General features: G+C 39.3%; 1 protein-coding gene across 2 annotated transcripts in view; it reads left to right on the plus strand.

Moving 5' to 3' along the window:
* The window catches only part of LOC117422289 (astrotactin-2-like), a 643,010-nt gene that overhangs the window by 313,449 nt on the left and 306,829 nt on the right, over nt 1–22,732 (plus strand). For both annotated transcript variants that reach the window (XR_009307362.1, XM_058987183.1), the window contains exon 9: nt 478–615. Coding sequence is in view for 1 of the 2 variants with exons in the window: in XM_058987183.1 (XP_058843166.1) it covers nt 478–615 (138 nt within the window). In the remaining variant the exon portion in view is untranslated. The remainder of the gene's footprint in view (nt 1–477; nt 616–22,732) is intronic.

The raw sequence follows: 22,732 nt of genomic DNA on the forward strand, positions 1-22,732 counted from the left end.
CAGACTGTCCTCTCATACACCTCATTGTGAAAATGAACTGCTATACTATCTCATAAGTGGGTTTCTGGTCAATCTGACCTACAATGAGCTCATCAGATGGCTGTATCACGTCATTATCAGGGTCTAATATATATGTTATACTGATAAATCATGGCTGTTTATTCATTTACATTTGGGCTCAAGGCTGAAATAATAAATAGACTCCAAACTGATACTAAATTAATGGAGCCGGCTAAAGTCATTCACCCACCGCCTGCCATTCACTCTCAGAAGCAGGCACTGCACATTGTGTTGAATTGTATGATGCTTTTGTCATATGTATTTTAAGACCACCAAATTTACTTTCAATCTGTTTTAGATTCCTATAGAGACCAGCATTGTGTACCCCTGCCCTAGTGATAGTTTTGAGCCTAAGTTGAACAGATAAGAATGCAAGTACACTGCTGAGACACTGCTATCTTTTCCTGTCTCAATCAGATCCACGTACAGCCTTGGACAGGGCCTGTGGCTGCCGGTCAGTAAGAGTTTCGTAGTCCCTCCAGTGGAACTCTCCATTAATCCCCTGGCAAGCTGCAAGACTGACGTGCTGGTCACAGAAGACCCGGGGGATATCAGGTAACACTGGGGTCTGTTCCATGCTATCGGCTCTAAACAGGGAGCTTCTCGCTGAGCCCGAGCTGAACCAATGTCCACTCACGGTGTTAGTACAGGGGGCACGGTTCTGCAGGAGGTGCTCTACTTTTGGTGTCTTTTCAATAAAAAAGGAAAGGTTCAAATAAAAAAATCATCTGCAGGACACTGCTGGAGAGCCTCCAGTGCCTGCCCGGAGGACTTTTAAATGGGAGTATCGACCTCTTTACAAAATCCCTATATAAAACTGGACAGCTTAGGACCCGGGGAACAAAATAACCTTCATAGCCTTAGAAACAAACACAGCATATACACAGTCTCCAGGCTATAGGGCACATTCTGCACTCCACGCGGAGCACCTTTACTGGATGCGCCACTCGGGAGCCCCCGAAAATAATGTACTGTTAATGTGTTTTTATTCTAAGCAACACACTCAGCAATATTTCAGCTATTTTGGTGGTATAAATTGGAAGCTAGCACAGAGGGACTGCAGTACAGTGTTTCAGAGCGGAGCACTCATTATCCTGGCCTCTAACAGAAGCTATGTAAATCACTGTGACAGTGGCATAGTTTCAGACAGCCATGCAACCAGAAGAAAATGAAACCTGTAAAAACACATTAAAGAAATGTCTTCATAACACAACACCATTAATATCCACAGCAGTGGGATTACCTTTCAAATGACCATGTCTTTTAATTATGTGCCTTTGGCTTGGGACACTTCACTGGCACTGCAGTCAATTATCTAGTAAGTAGCACCTGCTGCATCAGGTATGGGGAGAACTTCAGAATATTTTAAAAAAATAATTATCACTATATTACACAGTCACGCTTTATTTTAACTAATGTTTTTAACTAATAATGTTTTATATCCCTTTGTGTAGGATTGTGTATGACTTATTCAATGCCCTTATGTCATAAATATATAATAATAAAAACAATGACAAACTTCTTTAGGCAAACCAAATCAAATTACATGGTTTATTTAATAACACCCATTCCATCATTGCATGATTATAGACAACAGACAGTTATTGAGAATATTTCTTTATACAAAAAATGTTCTCTCAAGGCAGGGCTGGAGGAATATTAGACAGACTAGTTCATAGGATACCAGCGTTAGACTGATCAGATCTACCTGCACACTAAGAACGTTCTCTCAAGGCAGGGCTGGAGGTCCTCCTCAGGAGCTGTATTCTCCAAATCGCTCACTGGGTAAGACCGCTGGTGCTATGCTCCTATTCTGACAATTCTATCACTGTTCCACTGTTATTGTTCTTGTCTTTCTTAACTGGTTTCAGCTAGCTTCATGGTTAGGCTATGGTGGTCTGACCCAAAGTGCATGAACCGTTGTCCCATATCTCAGCATAATAGAAACGTTTTTACAACACTGTCTGATACAAACCTTTCAGATAGCTGTATCACAGTTTATTTGAACTGTATGGGATTTCGAGAGGTTGTCCTGACAAAATACAGGTAGTGGACAAAAAAATGGAAACACCAATGTAAAGTCACTTAATAGGGTGTTGGGCCACTATGGTATCCCGCTCTGTGGAGTTCTTGGCGGACCGTTTTTGATTAAACTGGTTTCTTGCACCCCAGGTTTAAATTTGCAGTCAATTGATCTGCAGTTGCTCGCCTGTTTTGCCTTGCACTTCGAATTAATGCACGAATATCACGATCCTGGAGTATGCGCTTCCGTCCACTGTTGCCCTTTGCTGATGATGTCAAGTTGAGCTGTCTTGGTCACTAAAGCTCCAGTGAAACGCGCCCCAACAATCACCCCTCTTTCAAAGTCACTGAGGTCTCCTCTTGCAGCCATGCTAGCCGTAATTATAGGCAACCAGGCCTGTCCAGCATTTTTATACATGACCCTAAGCATGCTGGGATGTTATTTGCTTAATTAACGCATGAGCCACACCTGTGTGGAAGCCCTTGCTTTCAATATACTCTGTGTCCCTCATTTACCCAGGTGTTTCCATTTTTTTGTCCACTACCTGTAGATATGCATTATAAAATAGATACAGAGAGAGGAAACATAACATGGTACAATTATGCACACAGTGACTGAAGAATAATATATAGATCAAATAATTTCAGCAACCAAATTTTACAAAGAGGTAAAGCAACCTGGAACAGAGGAAGAATACTCTAGAGAAAACAGCGGCAGTACTGCACTAGACACGAGGTGGATCAGCCCATTGTCTTGCATTCAGAACACACACAGCTGTGCACTTTATGAAATGGTACTGTACATACTAGAGTCTTTTTTAAATATTAATTATTCTACTGATAAGGAGACATCATCAGTCTGAGCTCCTAGGGGAGCAGGCTGAGGCAGGGGGTATTCTGCAGTGTTCAGGGTTTACAATGGAAAGTGAGCTCTCAGAAAACAGAAAAGCACTCCTGCAATAAATTTAGAGTTAAGCTTTGCTTAAAAACACACACACAAAAGTGTCCACAATTTTGCATTAATCTTTTTTTTTTAAGTTGACTCTTGAGGACATGGATTTTTTAAAATTTGTTTATGTCAAGATCACAACATCCTTTATCTTGTTTTTCAGCGTAACGGTATTGAGATCCTGAGAGCATTTGTTTTGTCATCTTTACATTTCTATTGTGTTTGTCTGCCCTGTCCTGTACTTTTAAAATGGTTTTCAAGAAGCTGAAGTAGAGGCTTTACAGCTTTCATTTATTTTTAAATTTGTAAGATTTACAGCAAGAGTTTATAAATAAGGGAGACTTTCCTAAAGAGTAGCTCTGAGTATCAGTAATATAACACTACAGTGTTTTAAAAACTGAGTTAGAGATTCCTCTTTGTCAATCTCACATCTGCCCACATGTCTTATGCATTTTATAGAATTCAATGTTTCGCACTTGAGGCTTGTTAAAGGTGATTTTTTTTGTTTTTACTTCAATTGCAATTCAAAATGAGGCAACCAGACATCCTTCATTTTAAAGTGGTAACAAAAGTTTTGAAAGTTATTTTCTTACCTCTTATTAGCACAGACAATATTATGACTGCTCCCCCTTTTTCCTGTTGTTTATCTTTTAACCACTTCCTGCGATAATACTTCTAATGCTAACACAAGGTAATAAAATTGATTTTAAACTTCAGTTAGTATTCATTTAAGAACAGTATTGGGGAACTCAGTGCAATCCATTTGCATGCCTATTAAGCATTCACGGGCAATAGATAGCAATTTCAGTTGTCAAGTTTGCATTAAAGAACAACAAAAAGTGGGTCACTTTTGAGCTATGTTGATCTAATTTAATTACCAATGAGAACAGAGCAATTTAAAGGCAGGCCAAAAGAGACTAACAGGGACTAATTAAGCTGTGGCCTAGCTGTTTCTCGACACTGATAAAACGTGAACAGTAACACAATGCAGAGATGTTTTAATGAGCACAGCTCACGCGGTGTGGGTTGCATTCCAGGTGATATTCTCATGATTAATATTCAAGTGGAGTCTACTTGTGAAGGTATGGGGGCATTGTGTATTTCCGCACCACATAGTCCCTATAGTGCTATATCAAATTGCTATGTGATTCATATTCTACCAGCACAGAGGCGTCTGCTGTTGCTTTACTTTAATTGTGGATAACTATCTTGCCTACAAGAATAAATCTTTTATTCTCCGTTCTTTCTAAGCACACATTGATGCTTTGGTGGAGCTTAAGTAACACAGTGTGCTCAAAACTAGCTGGTGAAATTGATTGTATTTTGAATTGAAGTTGATTTTAGTTCTTCTCTTCCATACGTGGGTTCTGCTGCTGTTTTTGTTTTTCTCTGATCTGCCCACGCACACAATCAATCGACTGAGCTAGACCAGAACACAACTGCTTGGATTCCAACGGACAGGCATCAAAGGGCGTTATCATTAGACTGCACACAGAACACTGTATTCAGTTCTGGACAGTGCATTACTAATAGGACATGGTAGCCCTGGACAGAGTCCAACCAAAAGCAACCAGACTAATCCCAGGACTTAAGGGAATGAGCCGTGAAAACAGGCTGAAAATTAGGGGAACTTGATTGAAGTCTTTAAAATCTTTAAAGTTGACAAAGGTAATACTTTAAGCGCAGCACAAACACCAAGATGCGAGGACACCATTATAAACTAAAGCGTAGTTAGGGTTACAAAAGAGAGTAGGCGACACTTCTTTACACTGCGAGTGGTGAGGGGATGGAATGGGTTACCTACACTAACCAAGTTGTTGAAGCTGAATCATTGGGATCCTTTAAGTTTTGAGATCAATCAGCTACACGGAACCAGATGAGCACTGATGGGCCGAATGTCATGCTCCTTTAATATATGCTCTTAGGTTCTATATCTTAAACAAACTGTACAGAAAGTTTAATTCTTGAATATAATGCAAACTCTCTTCCCTTTGTAAAGTATTCAGTAGTCATGCTGTGTTGGCAGCTGGGTATTGTTAATAATATAAGAAACAACAAACAAACTTTATTTCAAACAAAATCCCTGTGGCATAACTGCCAACCACCAACTCATAATCAAACATCTGCCGTAATGCGCTGAATACGTTTCTCGAGCGCGCTCCACAGCTGTTTATTAACTTATAAACTTGAGGTGACTGTCAGTTATAGTTTTAATACAATAGATACACAGTACTGCAGCATATAAAGCATTTTGTTTTACTGCTCCACCTTACAGGGCAGCAAACACAATAATAACAAATCATATACAACTACTAGCGAACAATAGATGTGTTTAACTTGAGAACTTTCAGTCAAACAGATGAATGTCCCAGCACTACACGGTAATCTCCAGTGTTACCAAAAGAAACTGAGCTCACATTTAAAATATTTAGACAAGGTGTGTTTAGTTGACTTATCCAACTGCTTTGCTGTGCATTATAGCTTATCTTCAAATATTGTACAAATCTGCTCTTATTTGTCCTTATGATTAATGCTATCTGTAAAGCTCACAAGTTCATTATTCTCAGACAGGTTATGCAATGACATTGTTTTGAGCTTTATCCCTAGCACACCTGGAAATATTTTAATTATGAGTGAAATTGTTGAACATATTTTTTCTGCTTGGGTATCCAGGCTACTCTGAAGGTCAAACAGGAGTTTGTGCGCTTGGTATAAACATGTCTATCTCATACGAGTCAGGCTAGCTGCAACAACCTTGCAAGTGATGTGTGAAAAATGCAGTCAGAGAGATAATAAAGGATCATTTTGTTTCCCCTGTGTATGCTATCATTAGTCAGTATGTGAGTAATGGGCTTGTCTCTTTGTATCATGGAGACTTCTGTCTTGCTGATCATGTGTATTTACATGCAACATGAATGATATGTGTGAACGTATGCCCTTGCATCTCCAGGGGCGCTTCTGTAAAAGAGGCGTTTTTGCCTTCTCGTGTCAGCTGAAATCAGATCAAGAATACAAACATGCCCGTGTGGTGTCAAGTGCAGTAACTGGGGTATGTGATTATGCTTTTGTAACCATCAAACCCTCTGAAAACACAACATGATGTTACACATTTGCACCTTTGATATATCAAAAACTATTATTTGATAAAAGAATACATGCAGAGCAGTAGAACAGTTTGCAAAGAAGAGCACTTTAATAAATAACATATCTGTAAAAAAATCTTTGACAATGTACCTTCAGTAGTAAGTCCATAGTAAAGCCACTGTGTTGGTCCCTTGACTGGATTTATAGCAATCATTTTGTTCCGCTGTATTTCAAAAGGCAAGTTCTCTTCTTTGGTATCATGGTAGCAGGGTGTTGCTCAGAGGACATGTGGTATCCCAGCAGTTTTATAATCGCCCTGTTTGGTTTGATTTTGCTGCTGTTACACATAGGAAAACAACTATTGTTGAGTTCCTCTGATTAATGCAGCTGTCAGCTGCTCCAGGCATCTAGGCATGGCAGATTGACTTTTTACACAAGCAACCCAACACAGAACATTTGAAAGCTGTCATTATTGTAACAGTAACAAATTGCAGTTAGATTGTTATTTAGTGCAGTGAGAGTTGGCATGGGTTTTCTTTATAATGTAGTGCCATTTGGAGCGCTGGGTGAGTGTGGCAAAGTGGTTTGCAGTGTGCAGGTGTAGAGGTGATGCAGTGCACAGCAATGAGAGACACAATACAGTTCACGGTCCAACAACTCTTTATTTTGGCTGTGTTGCTTGTTTGCAACAATAAATAATAATAACTGGCAATGGTATTGCACACTCAACAATGGTATTGCACAGTTAAAACCCACAGGATTCAGTCCTGAAATAATACATTTATAATTATAACACGCACTTTAAACACCTACACGATCACAATCCCCAAAGTGAGTGCCCCTAGTGCAAGTGGTGATTTATACTTCTAATGGTGAAGCAATAGTGCAGTGTGGTCCGGGGTTGGTGCTGGCTTTTAGTAACAGCTCCCGGATAGTTTAGCTGTCTAACAATGACAATTACAGTTATTACTAGACAGACAGAAACAACACGAAAACACTCATGTTAGTTTACATTTCTCCTTCAGCGGTCTTTCCAGAACCATAACAATAGGAACAGATCGCTTCGCCACATACCAGAAGGCGATGACTTCTGGTATTGTGACTCCGCTTCTTTGCTGGCTGGCCAACTTCCGACTTTCCCTGGAATGAATTGCCAGCCCATTCAGTCTGGGACACATTGTTCCTGTTATACAGCACCCTCACAGATCGGGAAGGAGATTTATGACTTGGATTCACTCTCTCTCTGTCACAGTGAGTCATACAAATCCATTGGAATCACGTCCATGTTGACTTGCCGATCTTGCATGAGGACCCGCAGTGATCGTTGCATTGGTCCTTGACATATCGTTAGGGAGTAAAACCAACCTCATTGCATTTCAGAAATCCCTACTGGTCAGTTCACCCGACTAGTCCATGCAAAGACTTCCCTAGATGTTACCCAGCAGTATCTGGGTAACATCTGTGGCTTAGGTTGGGTGGGTGGAAGAAAGAAGTAAAGAAACACGTTGCTCTTCAGACCCCTAAATGGGTTACAGCATTGAGGCAACATTCCACAACATTAATGATCAAGGAATATTAATCACAAATCCTGTGCAAACCAACCCTGGCTGTTAATTAGGGTCCTCCTTCAAAAGATATGGGGATCTTTTCACGTTGATCGTGTCCTTTTGTCTGTCACACATGGGGAACACATTGCCTTGATTTTGCTTCAGTCTTCACCACACTTTGATCATGCTCTCCTGGGGGCCTGTGTACTAAGACTTGTGCATGTTGTTATGCCTCTGCTGCAAGATGCTCCAGGGAATATGGAGAGAGGTCATTAGCATCTCATTGACCTCTGAGATGCTCCTGATTACTCATGCAGAGCAGATGCGCCTGTGCATATTGATATCAGCATCTAAAGCACTCCATTACTTGCATATGCTTAACTTTGCGCCACTTAGGTCTTGGCATAAATGAGTGTTGGGCTATAAAAAGATGTGCTTGTGTGAGTGTGTTCTCCAGACAGAGATAAACTGCCATTAAAAAAAATAAAAAACTTTAATATGGTCGTTTAAAATGGTGTTGGCTGCAAAACAAAGTAACAAGCAGACAAAATAGATTTTTTAAAAACAACTTGAACGACAAATTCAGCAACATTTTCAAGTTTTGTAAAACTTTCAAATGCGCTTGCTTGCGCCGTTTTATTGTAAAATAAAAGGTTTGAACAAAACAAAACACAGGACACAGCACTTGAGGCCAAAATAAATAGACAAACAAAACAGACTAACACTTAACAAACGGTGGATGCACAGACAAACAAACACAGTGAGTTTAAACAGTGTTTGTTATTATTCTTATTATTATTCTTTTTATTCTTTTTACCTCCTCTCCACATCCGTTCTCCACTCACCGAACACACCACCCCAAGTGAGTAAAACGTGCATCTATATATACTGTTGTGCTGGGATTCAATTACTAATTAATTATTCACTTGAATCCCAGCACGTGAATTAATTACGTGCAACCTCGTGCTCACATATTATATACTTTAAATGCATGTGAAGTGATGTGCAATCCCGTGCCTAAATACAATTATACATTTTAAATAACTTGTGGTTTACACACCCATTTATATCCCATGCAGCCATCTCTATACACCAACATTAACACACCACACGCAACATACGATACAGAAATGCACACAGGGGCGGGGCACATTGCCACAAACTTCCATAGCTTATTTTGCTGCCTCTAACTAATCCCAAAATGTTAAACACAGGAGAAATGTTAACTGCAAACCTGAAATTACAAAACTGAAGCTTTTGTGTTTTTCTTTACACACACTGTACATTTCTAGTAGTATGTAGAAATGTCATTGTCCGGACCGTATACAGCTACTGTTGATAAAAGTATGAAATGAACAGGGAAGGTGAAGAGTAATGTAATACTGTAAGACTGTAAAAATAAAATGTTTTTCACGTGTTTTTTGTGATATCATGAATTTTCCGGGACCCTAGAGATAAGTCATGAAAAGCCATGACATGCGGTATTTCTGTCATGGGTAGATGAGGCAATAGCGTAAAACTGTCATGGCCCTTAATGAGATATCTTGTTTATACCAAGAATGCATATATACATATTTAATTTTGTTTTAAACACGTCTTTGGGGGAAAAATGTGATGTCTCTGACTCAGTGCCTGCATTTGTGTGGCTTATTTTGTTTATGAAGGGTGATATTAAAAATAAATTGTATATTTTATTGTAATGCGGTCAGTGTTTTCGCTGTCACGTGTCACAGTTCTGCATGTTTCTTGACAGGGACAAAGAAGAAATCAGCTCAGCAGTCACTAGTGACGACTCCTTCTGTTTTGTATTATTTGTTTCATTTTTTGATAATTGTTTAATAGGATGTTAGCAGTTAAAACACGACCACACAGTATGATGGAGAGACAGATAAAGCAGATCATACTACTAGAATCTCTGTGGAACTATATAAAATATTGCTAGTTCTGTAGTGGATTTACTCTCCTCTATCCAAAGAGACTCAGGATTCAGGTTGATTATCAGCTCCAGATATTTTAATCAATGTATACAAGGGAAGAGTCTACAAGAGACTGTTAACACAAGTGGGTTTACAGTTGATAGTTATACAGTTTGTACAAGCTGGAAAGTAGGGTGTGACTGGTGTCTGTATCACCAGAAAGTTCAGTAGAACAATGGGATGGCCAGTTAACAAGACAAGATCGAAACAGAGCCGGTGTTTATCAGAAAGTCCAGTAGGACAGGGGGCTAGGGAGTAGTACAAGATAAGATCAAAACAGAGGGCCTTGGGTGGGGGGTAATATTGTCCAGAAGCTTGGGGGTTCAACTGTTAGGCTTCAGCTGATGTAATCACTGTCTGTTGTAGACTGAAAGGCACTTCATATTCAGTTAAATATATTTTGTCAGAATTCCATAATTTTCCTCCACAGTACTAACCGCGTTCCATTGAGCTCAGTGGTTCTTGCTAATTCAGCATTTTTGTAGAGTGTGTCATAGCTATTAAAACATAAGAACACAAGAACATAAGAAAGTTTTCAAACGAAAGGAGGCCATTCAGCCCATCTTGCTCGTTTGGTTGTTAGTAGCTTATTGATCCCAGAATCTCATCAAGCAGCTTCTTGAAGGATCCCAGGGTGTCAGCTTCAACAACATTACTGGGGAGTTGGTTCCAGACCCTCACAATTCTCTGTGTAAAAAAGTGCCTCCTATTTTCTGTTCTGAATGCCCCTTTATCTAATCTCCATTTATGACCCCTGGTCCTTGTTTCTTTTTTCAGGTCTCAGATCACCGCGTAGTCTTCTTTGTTCAAGACTGAATAGATTCAATTATTTTAGCCTGTCTGCATACGACATGCCTTTTAAACCCGGGATAATTCTGGTTGCTCTTCTTTGCACTCTTTCTAGAGCAGCAGTATCCTTTTTGTAATGAGGTGACCAGAACTGAACACAATATTCTAGGTGAGCTCTTACTAATGCATTGTAAAGTTTTAACATTACTTCCCTTGATTTAAATTCAGCACTTCTCACAATATATCCAAGCATCTTGTTGGCCTTTTTAATAGCTTCCCCACATTGTCTAGATGAAGACATTTCTGAGTCAACATAAACTCCTAGGTCTTTTTCATAGTTCTCTTCTTCAATTTCAGTATCTCCCATATGATATTTATAATGCACATTTTTATTGCCTGCATGCAATACTTTACACTTTTCTCTATTAAATTTAATTTGCCATGTGTCTGCCCAGTTCTGAATGCTGTCTAGATCATTTTGAATGACCTTTGCTGCTGCAACAGTGTTTGCCACTCCTCCTATTTTTGTGTCGTCTGCACATTTAACGAGTTTGCTTACTATACCAGAATCAGATTCTAAATCATTAATGTAGATTAGGAATAGCAGAGGACCTAATACTGATCCCTGTGGTACACCACTGGTTACCTCGCTCCATTATGAGGTTTCCTCTAATCAGTACTTTCTGTTTTCTACATGTTAACCACTCCCTAATCCATGTGCATGCATTTTCTTGAATCCCTACTGCGTTCAGTTTGAGAATTAATCTTTCATGCGGGACTTTGTCAAAAGTTTTCTGGAAATCTAAATAAACCATGTCGTATGCTTTGCAATTACCCATTTTCAATGTTGCATCCTCAAAAAAGTCAAGTAGCTTAGTTAGACACAATCTCCCTTTCCTAAAACCATGCTGACTGTCTCCCAGGATACTGTTACCATATAGGTAATTTTCCAGGATATTGTTACCATATAGGTAATTTTCTGAGGGGGTGCAGTGTCTCATAGCTATTAAAACACCTTTTCTGAGGGGGTGCAGTGTCTCATAGCTATTAAAACACCCTTTCTGAGGGGGTGCAGTGTCTCATAGCTATTAATAAGCATCTATATAAGCACCTACAGTGACATAGTTTAAGGCACAGCATGAGCTGCAGTACCTAGTGTTTGCAATAGTTATTTATATCATCCCATGTTTTCAACTGCAAATCGATTCATACAGCAGATTATTATATATTTTAATAACCTTTTACCTGACGTTGCAATATATTCACAAAGTGTTACTCTGAGGTTGGAATGCCTGCAGTTAAGCCTGCTGCTTGATGGACTACAATAGACTGCAACGTGGGTTAAATGAAGCCACTGCTGGCATGTTGAAATTGAAAACCCCTTTTTGACCCATCTTTGTGAAGATTCGTTTTCAGATTTAAACCTCAATTAAACCGATTTAAATATAATGTTGCAAATCACCTATCAAATGGACTAAATATGGTATGCTGCAATTAACCCATGTTTTTTTCATCGCCTCTCCTGTCTCCACTCTCCCCGCCTTTACAATAGAGGCTGAGATTGATGCTTTTTTAAAAAATATTTATTTTTTAAATATATTCGCTGACAACAGTAGTAAACATGATGGTTTATTCCGTGAAATCCATGTATATTAGTATTACTTTGTTTCTGTATATCGTTTGCTTTTACTGTTTTAAAAAAAAAGCATTATAATTTGTTTTGTCAGAAGGTGTAAAAATACATTCAAACGTGAACTTTTTAGTTGCCTGCCGTGGGAATCACGTGAATTGTTTGCATTAGTAACACTGTGAAAAAGCAGGAAGCGGAATAACCCATTTATTAATAAATTTTTATTTGTTTCTTTAGCAGACGCCTTTATCCAAGACGACTTACAGAGACTAGGGTGTGTGAACTATGCATCAGCTGCAGAGTCACTTACAATTACGTCTCACCCAAAAGACGGAGCACAAGGAGGTTAAGTGACTTACTCAGGGTCACACAATGAGTCCGTGGCTGAGGTGGGATTTGAACCGGGGACCTCCTGGTTACAAGCCCTTTTCTTTAACCACTGGAGTACACAGCTTCGTAACAACACATTTTACTGTAAAATAAACAGCTAAATGTGAATATTAATATAATAAAGTTTCTCTCAGGTATAGCGATGCCAAAGTGAATCCCCTGTATGTCACATAACGTGCGCATGCGTGGTGAAGCCAGCGGCACTGAAGGGATGCTTTATCTCATGGGGTGTATTATCTCATGGGGTGCAGTTTTTCATGCTACACCGGCATAGATTGTGCAATTTCGTGCTCTATGCATGGGTATTTTAAATCATTTTTTAACGTCTCTGAGGCGGCTCAGTAGCGGCATTTGTGTGTGAAAGGGGTATTGGACACAGTGCCAGGATTTCAAGCAACAGCCACACAATTCCCCTTCAGCCAAATCCAGAGCCTACACTATTCTGATGCGCGACGCATTCACTTCATTTAAATACTCCGGCCCACATTGAGATACACAGGTGCAGCTTTCAACACTCCACAGTTCATACATAGCCTGCAACTTTTGAGATGCGCACCGCATCTACTTGTACTTGCCGGCTCTTAGTACATAGACCCCCTGGTCTGCGGATTGCATTTGGCTATAATCTGATAAACTCTTGATTTTAAACAATGTTTTTAACCTGCCAGGTATGTGATTATAAGAATCCTCTGTATGTGCGTGCACTGGTTTTTAATTTGTATAACATACTACCTGGAATCCATTATTCAGCATTTAATAAAGTGTGGTAAATATTTCATGCTGTAAGAAAAAACTCTTAACAATAGTGTCTTCAGTCTTAGTTTTGAATTATTCAATCTGTATGGAATAAAATGATGCACACTTATGTTGTTAAAGGTAGTTTACTATAAAAGCATTGATGTGACAACTTATCATGTGTGCACCTTGTGTCTGAAAGCAAGCCTGATTCCACAGAATAAGAAATACATTCATCTCTCAGTGGGATTAAAAGCATGCTATCTGTAGAAACATCAGCCAGCCACAAAAGACTACAAGACATTAGTAAGCCTTTAGAAAAATGTAAGCATAAATTAAAGCATTGAAATAAATGGAATAACTTACAGTGCCATGAAAGAGTATTTGCCCCCTGTCTGATTTTCTGCATTTTTGCATTTTTGTATTTGGTCAGATTTTTTTGTGGGTTGTAATAGTATATAGAGGGAGTCTGAGAGGAAAAATGACACCAAAGTTTGGTGCTTCTTTCATTTGTTTGGTGTGCAAGGTAATCAAACATGCAATCTTCAGGTATGAAAAAGTTATTGCCCCCCTAGTTAACTCAACCTAATTAAAGGAATAATTAGGGTCAGCTGTTTGAGTACTTTGGTTAACAACCAGGCCTGATTTGGGCCTGCCCTGCCCAATATAAATCTGACTAACTTTGGCCTGTACCATCAGAGTGAAGTTGTCAGCACACAGGTTCTAGAGGCACATCATGCCACAAACAAAAGAAATTCCTGAAGACCTCCGGAAAAATGTTGTTGATGCCTATCAGTCTGGAAAGGGTTACAAAGCCACAGTCAGAGCCATATTGTCCAAATGGAGAAAGTTTGGGACAGTAGTTAATCTTCCCAGGAGTGGACGTCCTGCCAAAATCTCTCCAAGAGCACGGCGTAAAATCGTCCAGGAAGTCACAAAGAACCCTAGAACAACATCCAGGGATCTGCAGGCCTCTCTCGCTTCGGCTAAGGTTAGTGTTCATGACTCCACCATCAGAAAGACACTGGGCAAAAATGGGATTCATGGCAGACTAGCAAGGTGGAAACCATTGCTCACTAAGAAGAACATGAATGCTCATCTCAAGTTTGCCAAAAAGCACCTGGATGATCCTCAAGAGTTCTGGAACAATGTTCTATGGACAGATGAGTCAAAAGTCAAGCTTTTTGGCCGACATGGGCCACGTTATGTCTGGCGAAAACCAAACACTGCATTCCACAGTAAGAACCTCATACCAACGGTTAAGCCTGGTGGTGGTAGTGTCATGGTTTGGGGATGCTTTGCTGCATCAGGACCTGGACGCCTTGCCATCATTGAAGGAACTATGAATTCTGCTCTTTATCAGAGAAGTCTACAGGAGAATGTCAGGCCATCCGTCCGTGAGCTGAAGCTGAAGCGCAGCTGTGTCATGCAGCAAGACAATGATCCAAAACACACAAGCAAGTCTACATCAGAATGGTTGAAGAACAAGAAATTTAAAGTTTTGGAATGGCCTAGTCAAAGTCCAGACCTAAACCCCATTGAGATGCTCGAAAAACCCACAAATTACAAGTTGAAGCAGTTCTGCATGGAGGAGTGTGCCAAAATTCCTCCTCGGCGCTGTGAGATACTCATCAATAACTACAGGAAGCGTTTGGTTGCAGTTATTGCTGCTAAAGGTAGAGTAACATGGGCAGCAGTGTGGAGTAGTGGTTAGGGCTCTGGACTCTTGACCGGAGGGTTGTGGTTTCAATCCCCAGTGGGGGACACTGCTGCTGTACCCTTGAGCAAGGTACTTTACCTAGATTGCTCCAGTAAAAAACCCTACTGTATAAATGGGTAATTGTATGTAAAAATAATGTGATATCGTGTAACAATTGTAAGTCGCCCTGGATAAGGGCGTCTGCTAAGAAAATAAATAATAATAATAAAGTAACCAGTTATGGAGTCTGAGGGGGCGATTACTTTTTCACACAGGGGCATTGGGTGTTGCATAACTTTCTTTAATAAATAAATGAAATGTGTATCACATGTTTGTGTTATTTGTTCACTCAGGGTCCCTTTTATCTAATATATTAGGTTTTGGTTGAAGATCTGATAACATTCAGTGTCAAAAATATGCAAAAATGCAGAAAATCAGACAGGGGGCAAATACTTTTTCATGGCAATGTAGGTGTTAAACTTGGCATGATTATGTCTGAGACACAAGACTAGGTGGAACTGTGTTGAAATTATGGCTCTATACGTAAAAACAAAGATATCCTGAACTTCTCAAACCTGTGTTTCATTTAGTTCGAACGCTTCTTTGTGTGGAGTAGTTGCAGGATCAGTTTAAGCACCTCATCTCTGCACCATCATTCTGTCAGGAAGATTTTCAAAGCAGAACAATAAATCATGATGACAGGGAAAGATGCAACACAGAATTGCACATGATGAATTGGGATTCAGGAAATAAGGGGGTCAGGCTATAACTGGGCAGTAATTACCAGGAATTATATACGGTATAAGCTACACCAAAGTGTGCATAATAACCCTGTAATTGTATCGAGGCTTCTGGTGGCAACATAAATGACGAGACTGGAGGTGAGGTATCCATGTCACCAGAGGATACAATGACAGGCTTTTTATTGCACACTTTGGTGTTCTTTAGTTGTTATAATTAGTTGTAGCCGTTTACAATAGCTTGAATAGCACACACGACCATTCCCTTCCCTTGTTTTGTTAATGCTTTTGTTTTGCCACTACTCTTTCTTGTGTTTTTGTGGTATGTTTGGTTGCTGTAGTAAATTGAACTTTCATATGTGTGTCTCTAAATACCTGTCTATGCCTCCCAGCAGACCGCAGAGCATTTTCCTGATTTTCAACGTGCACATCTCTGTCTTCATCAGTAATATCTGGAAATCAGGTTGTCATTTTTATTAAACTGCCAGTGTGTGTGCTGTGGTAAATCAGTTAAGATGCCCACATGACCTGTACATAATAAACCTTATAATCTTACAGCTGTACATTATAAGAATGTAAACTCTGGGAGTTCTAATATAATCTATACGGCTGTAAATGGCTACTATTGTTTATAATGTTATTACTTGGTGAATATCTATCATTGTATCTTTTAATAATGATTAATATTTAAGCAGTATTACCTGACATGAGGGAATGAGATTACAGACCATGTTTGGTTTTAATGTACCAGAGGCTTTTTAAACTTAGCTTAATTGATCCATGAGGGTGATGGAAACTGAAAACGATCTCTTCATTATTAGAGAAGAGAGACTGAGAACATTATTATAATCATTTATTTCTTAGCAGACATCCTTATCCAGGGCAACTTACAATTGTTACATGATATCACATTATTTTTACATACAATTACATTATTTTTTACACACAATTACCCATTTATACAGTTGGGTTTTTATTGGAGCAATCTAGGTAAAGTACCTTGCTCAAGGGTACAGCAGCAGTGTCTCCCACCTGGGATTGAACCCACAACCCTCCGGTCAAGAGTCCAGAGCCCTAACCACTACTCCACAAGAACATGTCTGCTCTTTCACCTAATCCACAGTAGTCATGTCCTGTTGTTGTCTTTCTATATACAGTACTGGTAAATCAATATGAATATTAATAGGCGACTCACAACTAAGGGACACTAAAGGATGCTTGCATTCATGAGCCATCCTGTGGCTGACATTTTCAACACATGAAACTAAAGGATTTAGATTCCAGAATCAATATATCTCGGTCTCTCTCATGACTGTGGAGGAAAGCAGCATGCGTTCTTAAAGTAGAGTAAATGCTTCTAAATGCTCAAAGTACTAATATAAACCATGTCAATACTAATCAGGAGCCCTTACAGTATTGCATTAACTGAGTGTTTGAGTCCTTTGTAGTCTTTTAAAAGGACTACAATGAAGGCATGTGAATCAAGTTTGTGGAGGAAAAAAGCCCCAGGCTTGGAGGGGTAATCCATTATACGTTCTATAGAATACAATATGAAGAATGTGTCTATCAAGAGTGAAGGTCCCATGTCATCAGTTACTGTGAGGTTCATTCCAAGACTGGGAGACAGCATGGTAATGCTTACTGTGTGTGCTGCCTGTACGTAGGTATTAAATACCGAAAGAAAAGAGTCTGACCCCATAGACACGAGTCCACATGGAAAAGCCACCTCCCAATTGGATGCAAAGCCATTGTCCGTCATTTCTGTAGAGGTGCCAGGGCTGTAAAGAAGTAATTGCATTGACTGCTTCCTTTGGCAGCAAACAGAGTACAGTAATTGTTACTGACAACAACGTGGTGCATTTACAAGGATTTAGTGCATTTCTGACATGGCTGGCAATCAAGCTCACAACTAATATCAGCAAGATTATAAATACATGAAGTGAGCTACATTTACAAAAATGACAGGGAATTGAACTGGTTTAACTGACTTGTTAGATTGATACTGTATGTTTAATATGTTGTTCAGACCATATATTCTTACTACTTAATGTAAATGATATTAGTAAGCAGCAATGCTAAGTAGACGATTTCAGATTAAGAACACTACAGTATAGAATCCATAAGTGGCTCACCTGGTAAACACGGCTGTGTGGTGTGCTGGGTGAGTCACACAGTCGGGAGCACAGGTTCTTGTCCTGCCTGTGGGAAGTCGTAGGTCTTCACTGGGGATTCCACTGGGAGCTTTGCTGGTTAGGGAGGCACAATCAGCATGGTTATTTTCTCCTCGTCCTCCAGGGGCTGTCAAGCTCCTGCGTGTAAAGAGACAATGGAGGACACCCCCTGATCTTCAGTATAATATAAAAAAAAAGAATAAAAAGGGTAATAGAAAGGTAGTTTTCTGGTTTGGATGCTTGGATGTTTTTTCTTTGAACACTTTTGAGGCTAATAACTGGATTGACAAGCTTTTGTATATGTCTGGGTACAGGCACAGCTGTTCCCCTGTAACATGTGACCCTTAATAGAGCTCTGCGCATCACCATTTGCAAGAGCACATCGGTGGGATTGTCCGTGTCAGGCAAACGCAATTGTACTTTCTGAAGGTGTGGTATTTTCTTGGTGGCTCTTCCTCTGCGGCACGGTCTGTCAGAGCACTCACAGCAGCATTAGCCGCTTTCTCCTGCAGGGCAGAGCTATATTGTCTAAATGCGTCATAAATCTACTAATCAACGCTTGCCTCTGCAGCAGAAGCTGTGTTCAAAGGCCATTGTTCTGTCAATACAAAGTGCCAGTAGAGTAGACCATACTCTGACAGCCAGTGCTGATGATTAATGGCTGACTTAAACATGATGAAGCAAATTGATTGTTGCATTCTCTGCCACAACATATTCATTTCTTAGGGAAAAGAATGGCAGTTCATTAGAGGGAGTCAAGATCATTTACACAGCCCTCGATACACTGCTATATTTCATCTTGACTTTTGTATTGTAAAATAATGAAGCATCCCCCCCCAAAAAAACCCTCTTGGAGCTAACATTTATTTTAATAATGATTTGTGGCGAGGCAAGTTATTTCTGTAAGCAGTATTGTATTCTGGTTTGTTTTTCACTATGGATTGGGGCTGAACAGTAAGACCAGTGACTCTGTATCTAATTATCTGTATGTGGCTAGTTGGGATAATGAGTTCCAGAGTCCATTAATCTTCAATAAACCTTATAAACTGTTCAATTTACCAGCAGGCTCCTGTAGTCAATTAAAGAATGTAGTTCACCAAAGGCTGGGAAGGCAGACATAACTGGTACAGTATGGGCAGAAACAACACTGCAATGCCTTCTGGGAATGGAACACGAGTTACAGTGGCTGGGTCAAACCAAACAGGTATTATTATTATTATTATTATTATTATTATTATTATTATTATTATTATTATTATTATTATTATTATTGTCTGTGATGGTAGGGCAAGAGACGTGTTTGACACAGGGGTTGTACCTACAGACTGGAAAATTACAAACGTAATACCGATCCACAAAAAGGGAGACAAAACCGAACCAGGTAACTACAGACCAATAAGCCTGACTTCTATTATATGTAAACTTAAGGAAACTATAATAAGATCTAAAATGGAAAATTACCTGTATGGTAACAGTATCCTGGGAGACAGTCAGCATGGTTTTAGGAAAGGGAGATCGTGTCTAACTAACCTGCTTGATTTTTTTGAGGATGCAACATCGACAATGGATAATTGCAAAGCATACGACATGGTTTATTTAGATTTCCAGAAAGCTTTTGACGAAGTCCCGCATAAAAGATTAATTCTCAAACTGAACGCAGTAGGGATTCAAGGAAATACATGCACATGGATTAGGGAAAAGTATTGCACGCAGGCAATAAAAATGTGCATTATAAATATCATATGGGAGATACTGAAATTGAAGAAGGGATCTATGAAAAAGACCTAGGAGTTTATGTTGACTCAGAAATGTCTTCATCTAATGTGGGGAAGCTATAAAAAAGACCAATAAGATGCTCGGATATATTGTGAGAAGTGTTGAATTTAAATCAAGGGAAGTAATGTTATTATTATTATTTATTTCTTAGCAGACGCCCTTATCCAGGGCGACTTACAATGTTAAAACTTTACAATGCATTAGTAAGACCTCACCTAGAATATTGTGTTCAGTTCTGGTCACCTCGTTACAAAAAGGATATTGCTGCTCTAGAAAGAGTGCAAAGAAGAGCAACCAGAATTATCCCGGGTTTAAAAGGCATGTCGTATGCAGACAGGCTAAAAGAATTGAATCTATTCAGTCTTGAACAAAGAAGACTACGCAGTGATCTGATTCAAGCATTCAAAATCCTAAAAGGTATAGACAATGTCGACCCAGGGGACTTTTTTGACCTGAAAAAAGAAACAAGGACCAGGGGTCACAAATGGAGATTAGATAAAGGGGCATTCAGAACAGAAAATAGGAGGCACTTTTTTACACAGAGAATTGTGAGGGTCTGGAACCAACTCCCCAGTAATGTTGTTGAAGCTGACACCCTGGGATCCTTCAATAAGCTGCTTTATGAGATTCTGGGATCAATAAGCTACTAACAACCAAACGAGCAAGATGGGCTGAATGGCCTCCTCTCATTTGTAAACTTTCTTATGTTCTTATGTTCTTAATAAGGTTGATGATAAAACTGCTAGCCACAATTGTTTAACCATGATAAATAAGATACAGTACAGTGAAACAGTTTTTTTACTTAGACTACAAACACAATTTGCTCAACAATTAATTTAATATCATAATATAACAGTAGCATTTACTATTTTGGTATTCAAATCTAAATTGTATTAATATACTGGGATGTGATGAAAAACTTTACTCTGCATGTGAAAACAAGCACAGTCCATACCAAAACAATCAACACTGGCCTGCAGATTTACAGTTGTATCCACAGAAGGCTGGGAGAAATTTATGGAAGAGCAGAATAATGCAAATAATGATGTAAAACAATAAGTGACATGAATTCAGTGAGGAATGACCTCGGCCACATGCCCTCCGTGGGATGTTAGGCAGTGTAGACTGATGGCCTTCAGAGAGCAGAGGAAATCATTCATCTCAACCCTAAGAAAGCCAAATACACTTTCTATTGCGATTCTTAGCAATTACTATAGTTTTCTAAAATAAAATAAAATAAAATAAAATACTGGTTTAGAAGTAATCATGTTTCTCAATTTTATTCTCAACACTTCAATTGTTAAAAATACACTGCAAATTCTACCATTTCTGTCTGTTACATCACCCTGTATTATAACAAATAATATAGGGCAGCAGTGTGGAGTAGTGGTTAGGGCTCTGGACTCTTGACTGGAGGGTCGTGGGTTCAATCCCAGGTGGGGGACACTGCTACTGAACCCTTGAGCAAGGTACTTTACCTAGATTGCTCCAATAAAAACCCAACTGTAAAAAAAAAAATGTAATTGTATGTAAAAAATAATGTGATATCTTGTACAATTGTAAGTCACCCTGGATAAGGGTGTCTGCTAAGAAATAAATAATAATAAATATACACCAAAACTGTACATGTAAGGCTCTCATTCTATTTCAAGTTTCTGGTGACACTGATAAATCACTTGAGCTAGTGCTCTCATGGTTTATATGTCGCTGGAAACCCTTGATATAATTACTGCCTTATTATGCACGGTTGGGTGTACATTCTTCTTCTTATTGTTATAATTATAAACTATAATTTTCCTCTAAACTCATGAGTTTTACAGTCTTATTGTCGTTCAGTAGGTACTGTACAGCACATCACTGCTCACTGATAATAAGATTACATGTGCCCCTGTGGGTAATAAGACTACAATCCTTCAATACCGTTTGACTCACAGTTGAAAGATTGGGATCATTAGAAAACTATCATGCAGAATGAATTGTTGAAAAAAAGGCATTTGATTACTGGCAATCCTAATATCAAAAACAACAGAAACAGGAAACATCCTATATTCAGTGTTATTTGTGTTTTTACAAACTGGGTCCACAGTCTGATTTCAGCTTCATTATTCTCCTGGTATTTAATCTGCGGCTTTAAAACTGCTCTGGAAGTGCTTGCTTGTGACTTTCATATCATGTAGTGACCTTCTTCTCTGCAGATACAAATGAATACCAAAGTGTTTTCAGCTCAGTTGCCTGCTGTAAACATGTGCAATGAGGGCTGGATCAGCCAGCGTGTCTATAAAAGCAAGAACCAGCGCCATCTAGTGATCTGACACTTTGGATCAAGTTCCCATGTGCTATTTCTGGCAATACACAGCTGTGCACTAGATGGCGTTGGTGCTAAGTAATACAAAGACAATGTCGCTGATTTACTGTAGCTTACATTACACACGTCCATGACAGGAACTGGAACTCAATGGCAGCTCCTGAGCTCTTTGTCAGAGCACCTTAACACAGCCTTAAAAAAAGGTTTTGAGTTCATGAATTCACAGAGTCACAGTGATTGCAAACACAATAAAAACAGTTTTTAATGGCAATCAGGGCTTCTTTAATCTGGATGACACTTAATTGTAGAAGGAAACTACACTGGGTACTTTTTGTGTGTAAAACTGTAATAGGTTTGTTGCCAGGTTATCTAGGTTTATTGCTACAGGTAAATATACCCAAGTATAATTTACAATCCAGTCTTGCACTCATTTATCAAGTGCCTTGGAGAAGGTCCTGTGTTGGCCGATTAGCATTTAGCTACAGCACCCCTATGGCATGGAATAGTCTGGAAAAGAGTATCTGGGATATGATCGAGCGTCAGATAAATAACCCACATGTGTCAGCTAAATGAAGAATAATGACTAAGATCACATTTACATTAATGAGCAGGTTCCAAGAATTATCCAAGTGTACATGTTTCTGATCCCAGATTGAATGTATGATGAGGTTGTCTTTTAGAGTGGTGTTGTTTTTAGGAATGTGAAATTACTGCTGTCTGTTTGTGGTCATCTTGCCAGGACACTCTTGTAAAAGAGGTCTCGGTCTCAGTGGGTTTTTTCCTTGTTGAATGAATAAATAAATATAACAGCAGCATGTCAGATGTCAGCAGTGTGGAGTAGCGGTTAGGGCTCTGGACT

This window comes from Acipenser ruthenus, chromosome 15 (assembly GCF_902713425.1).
Source record: "Acipenser ruthenus chromosome 15, fAciRut3.2 maternal haplotype, whole genome shotgun sequence".
NCBI lineage: Eukaryota > Metazoa > Chordata > Actinopteri > Acipenseriformes > Acipenseridae > Acipenser > Acipenser ruthenus.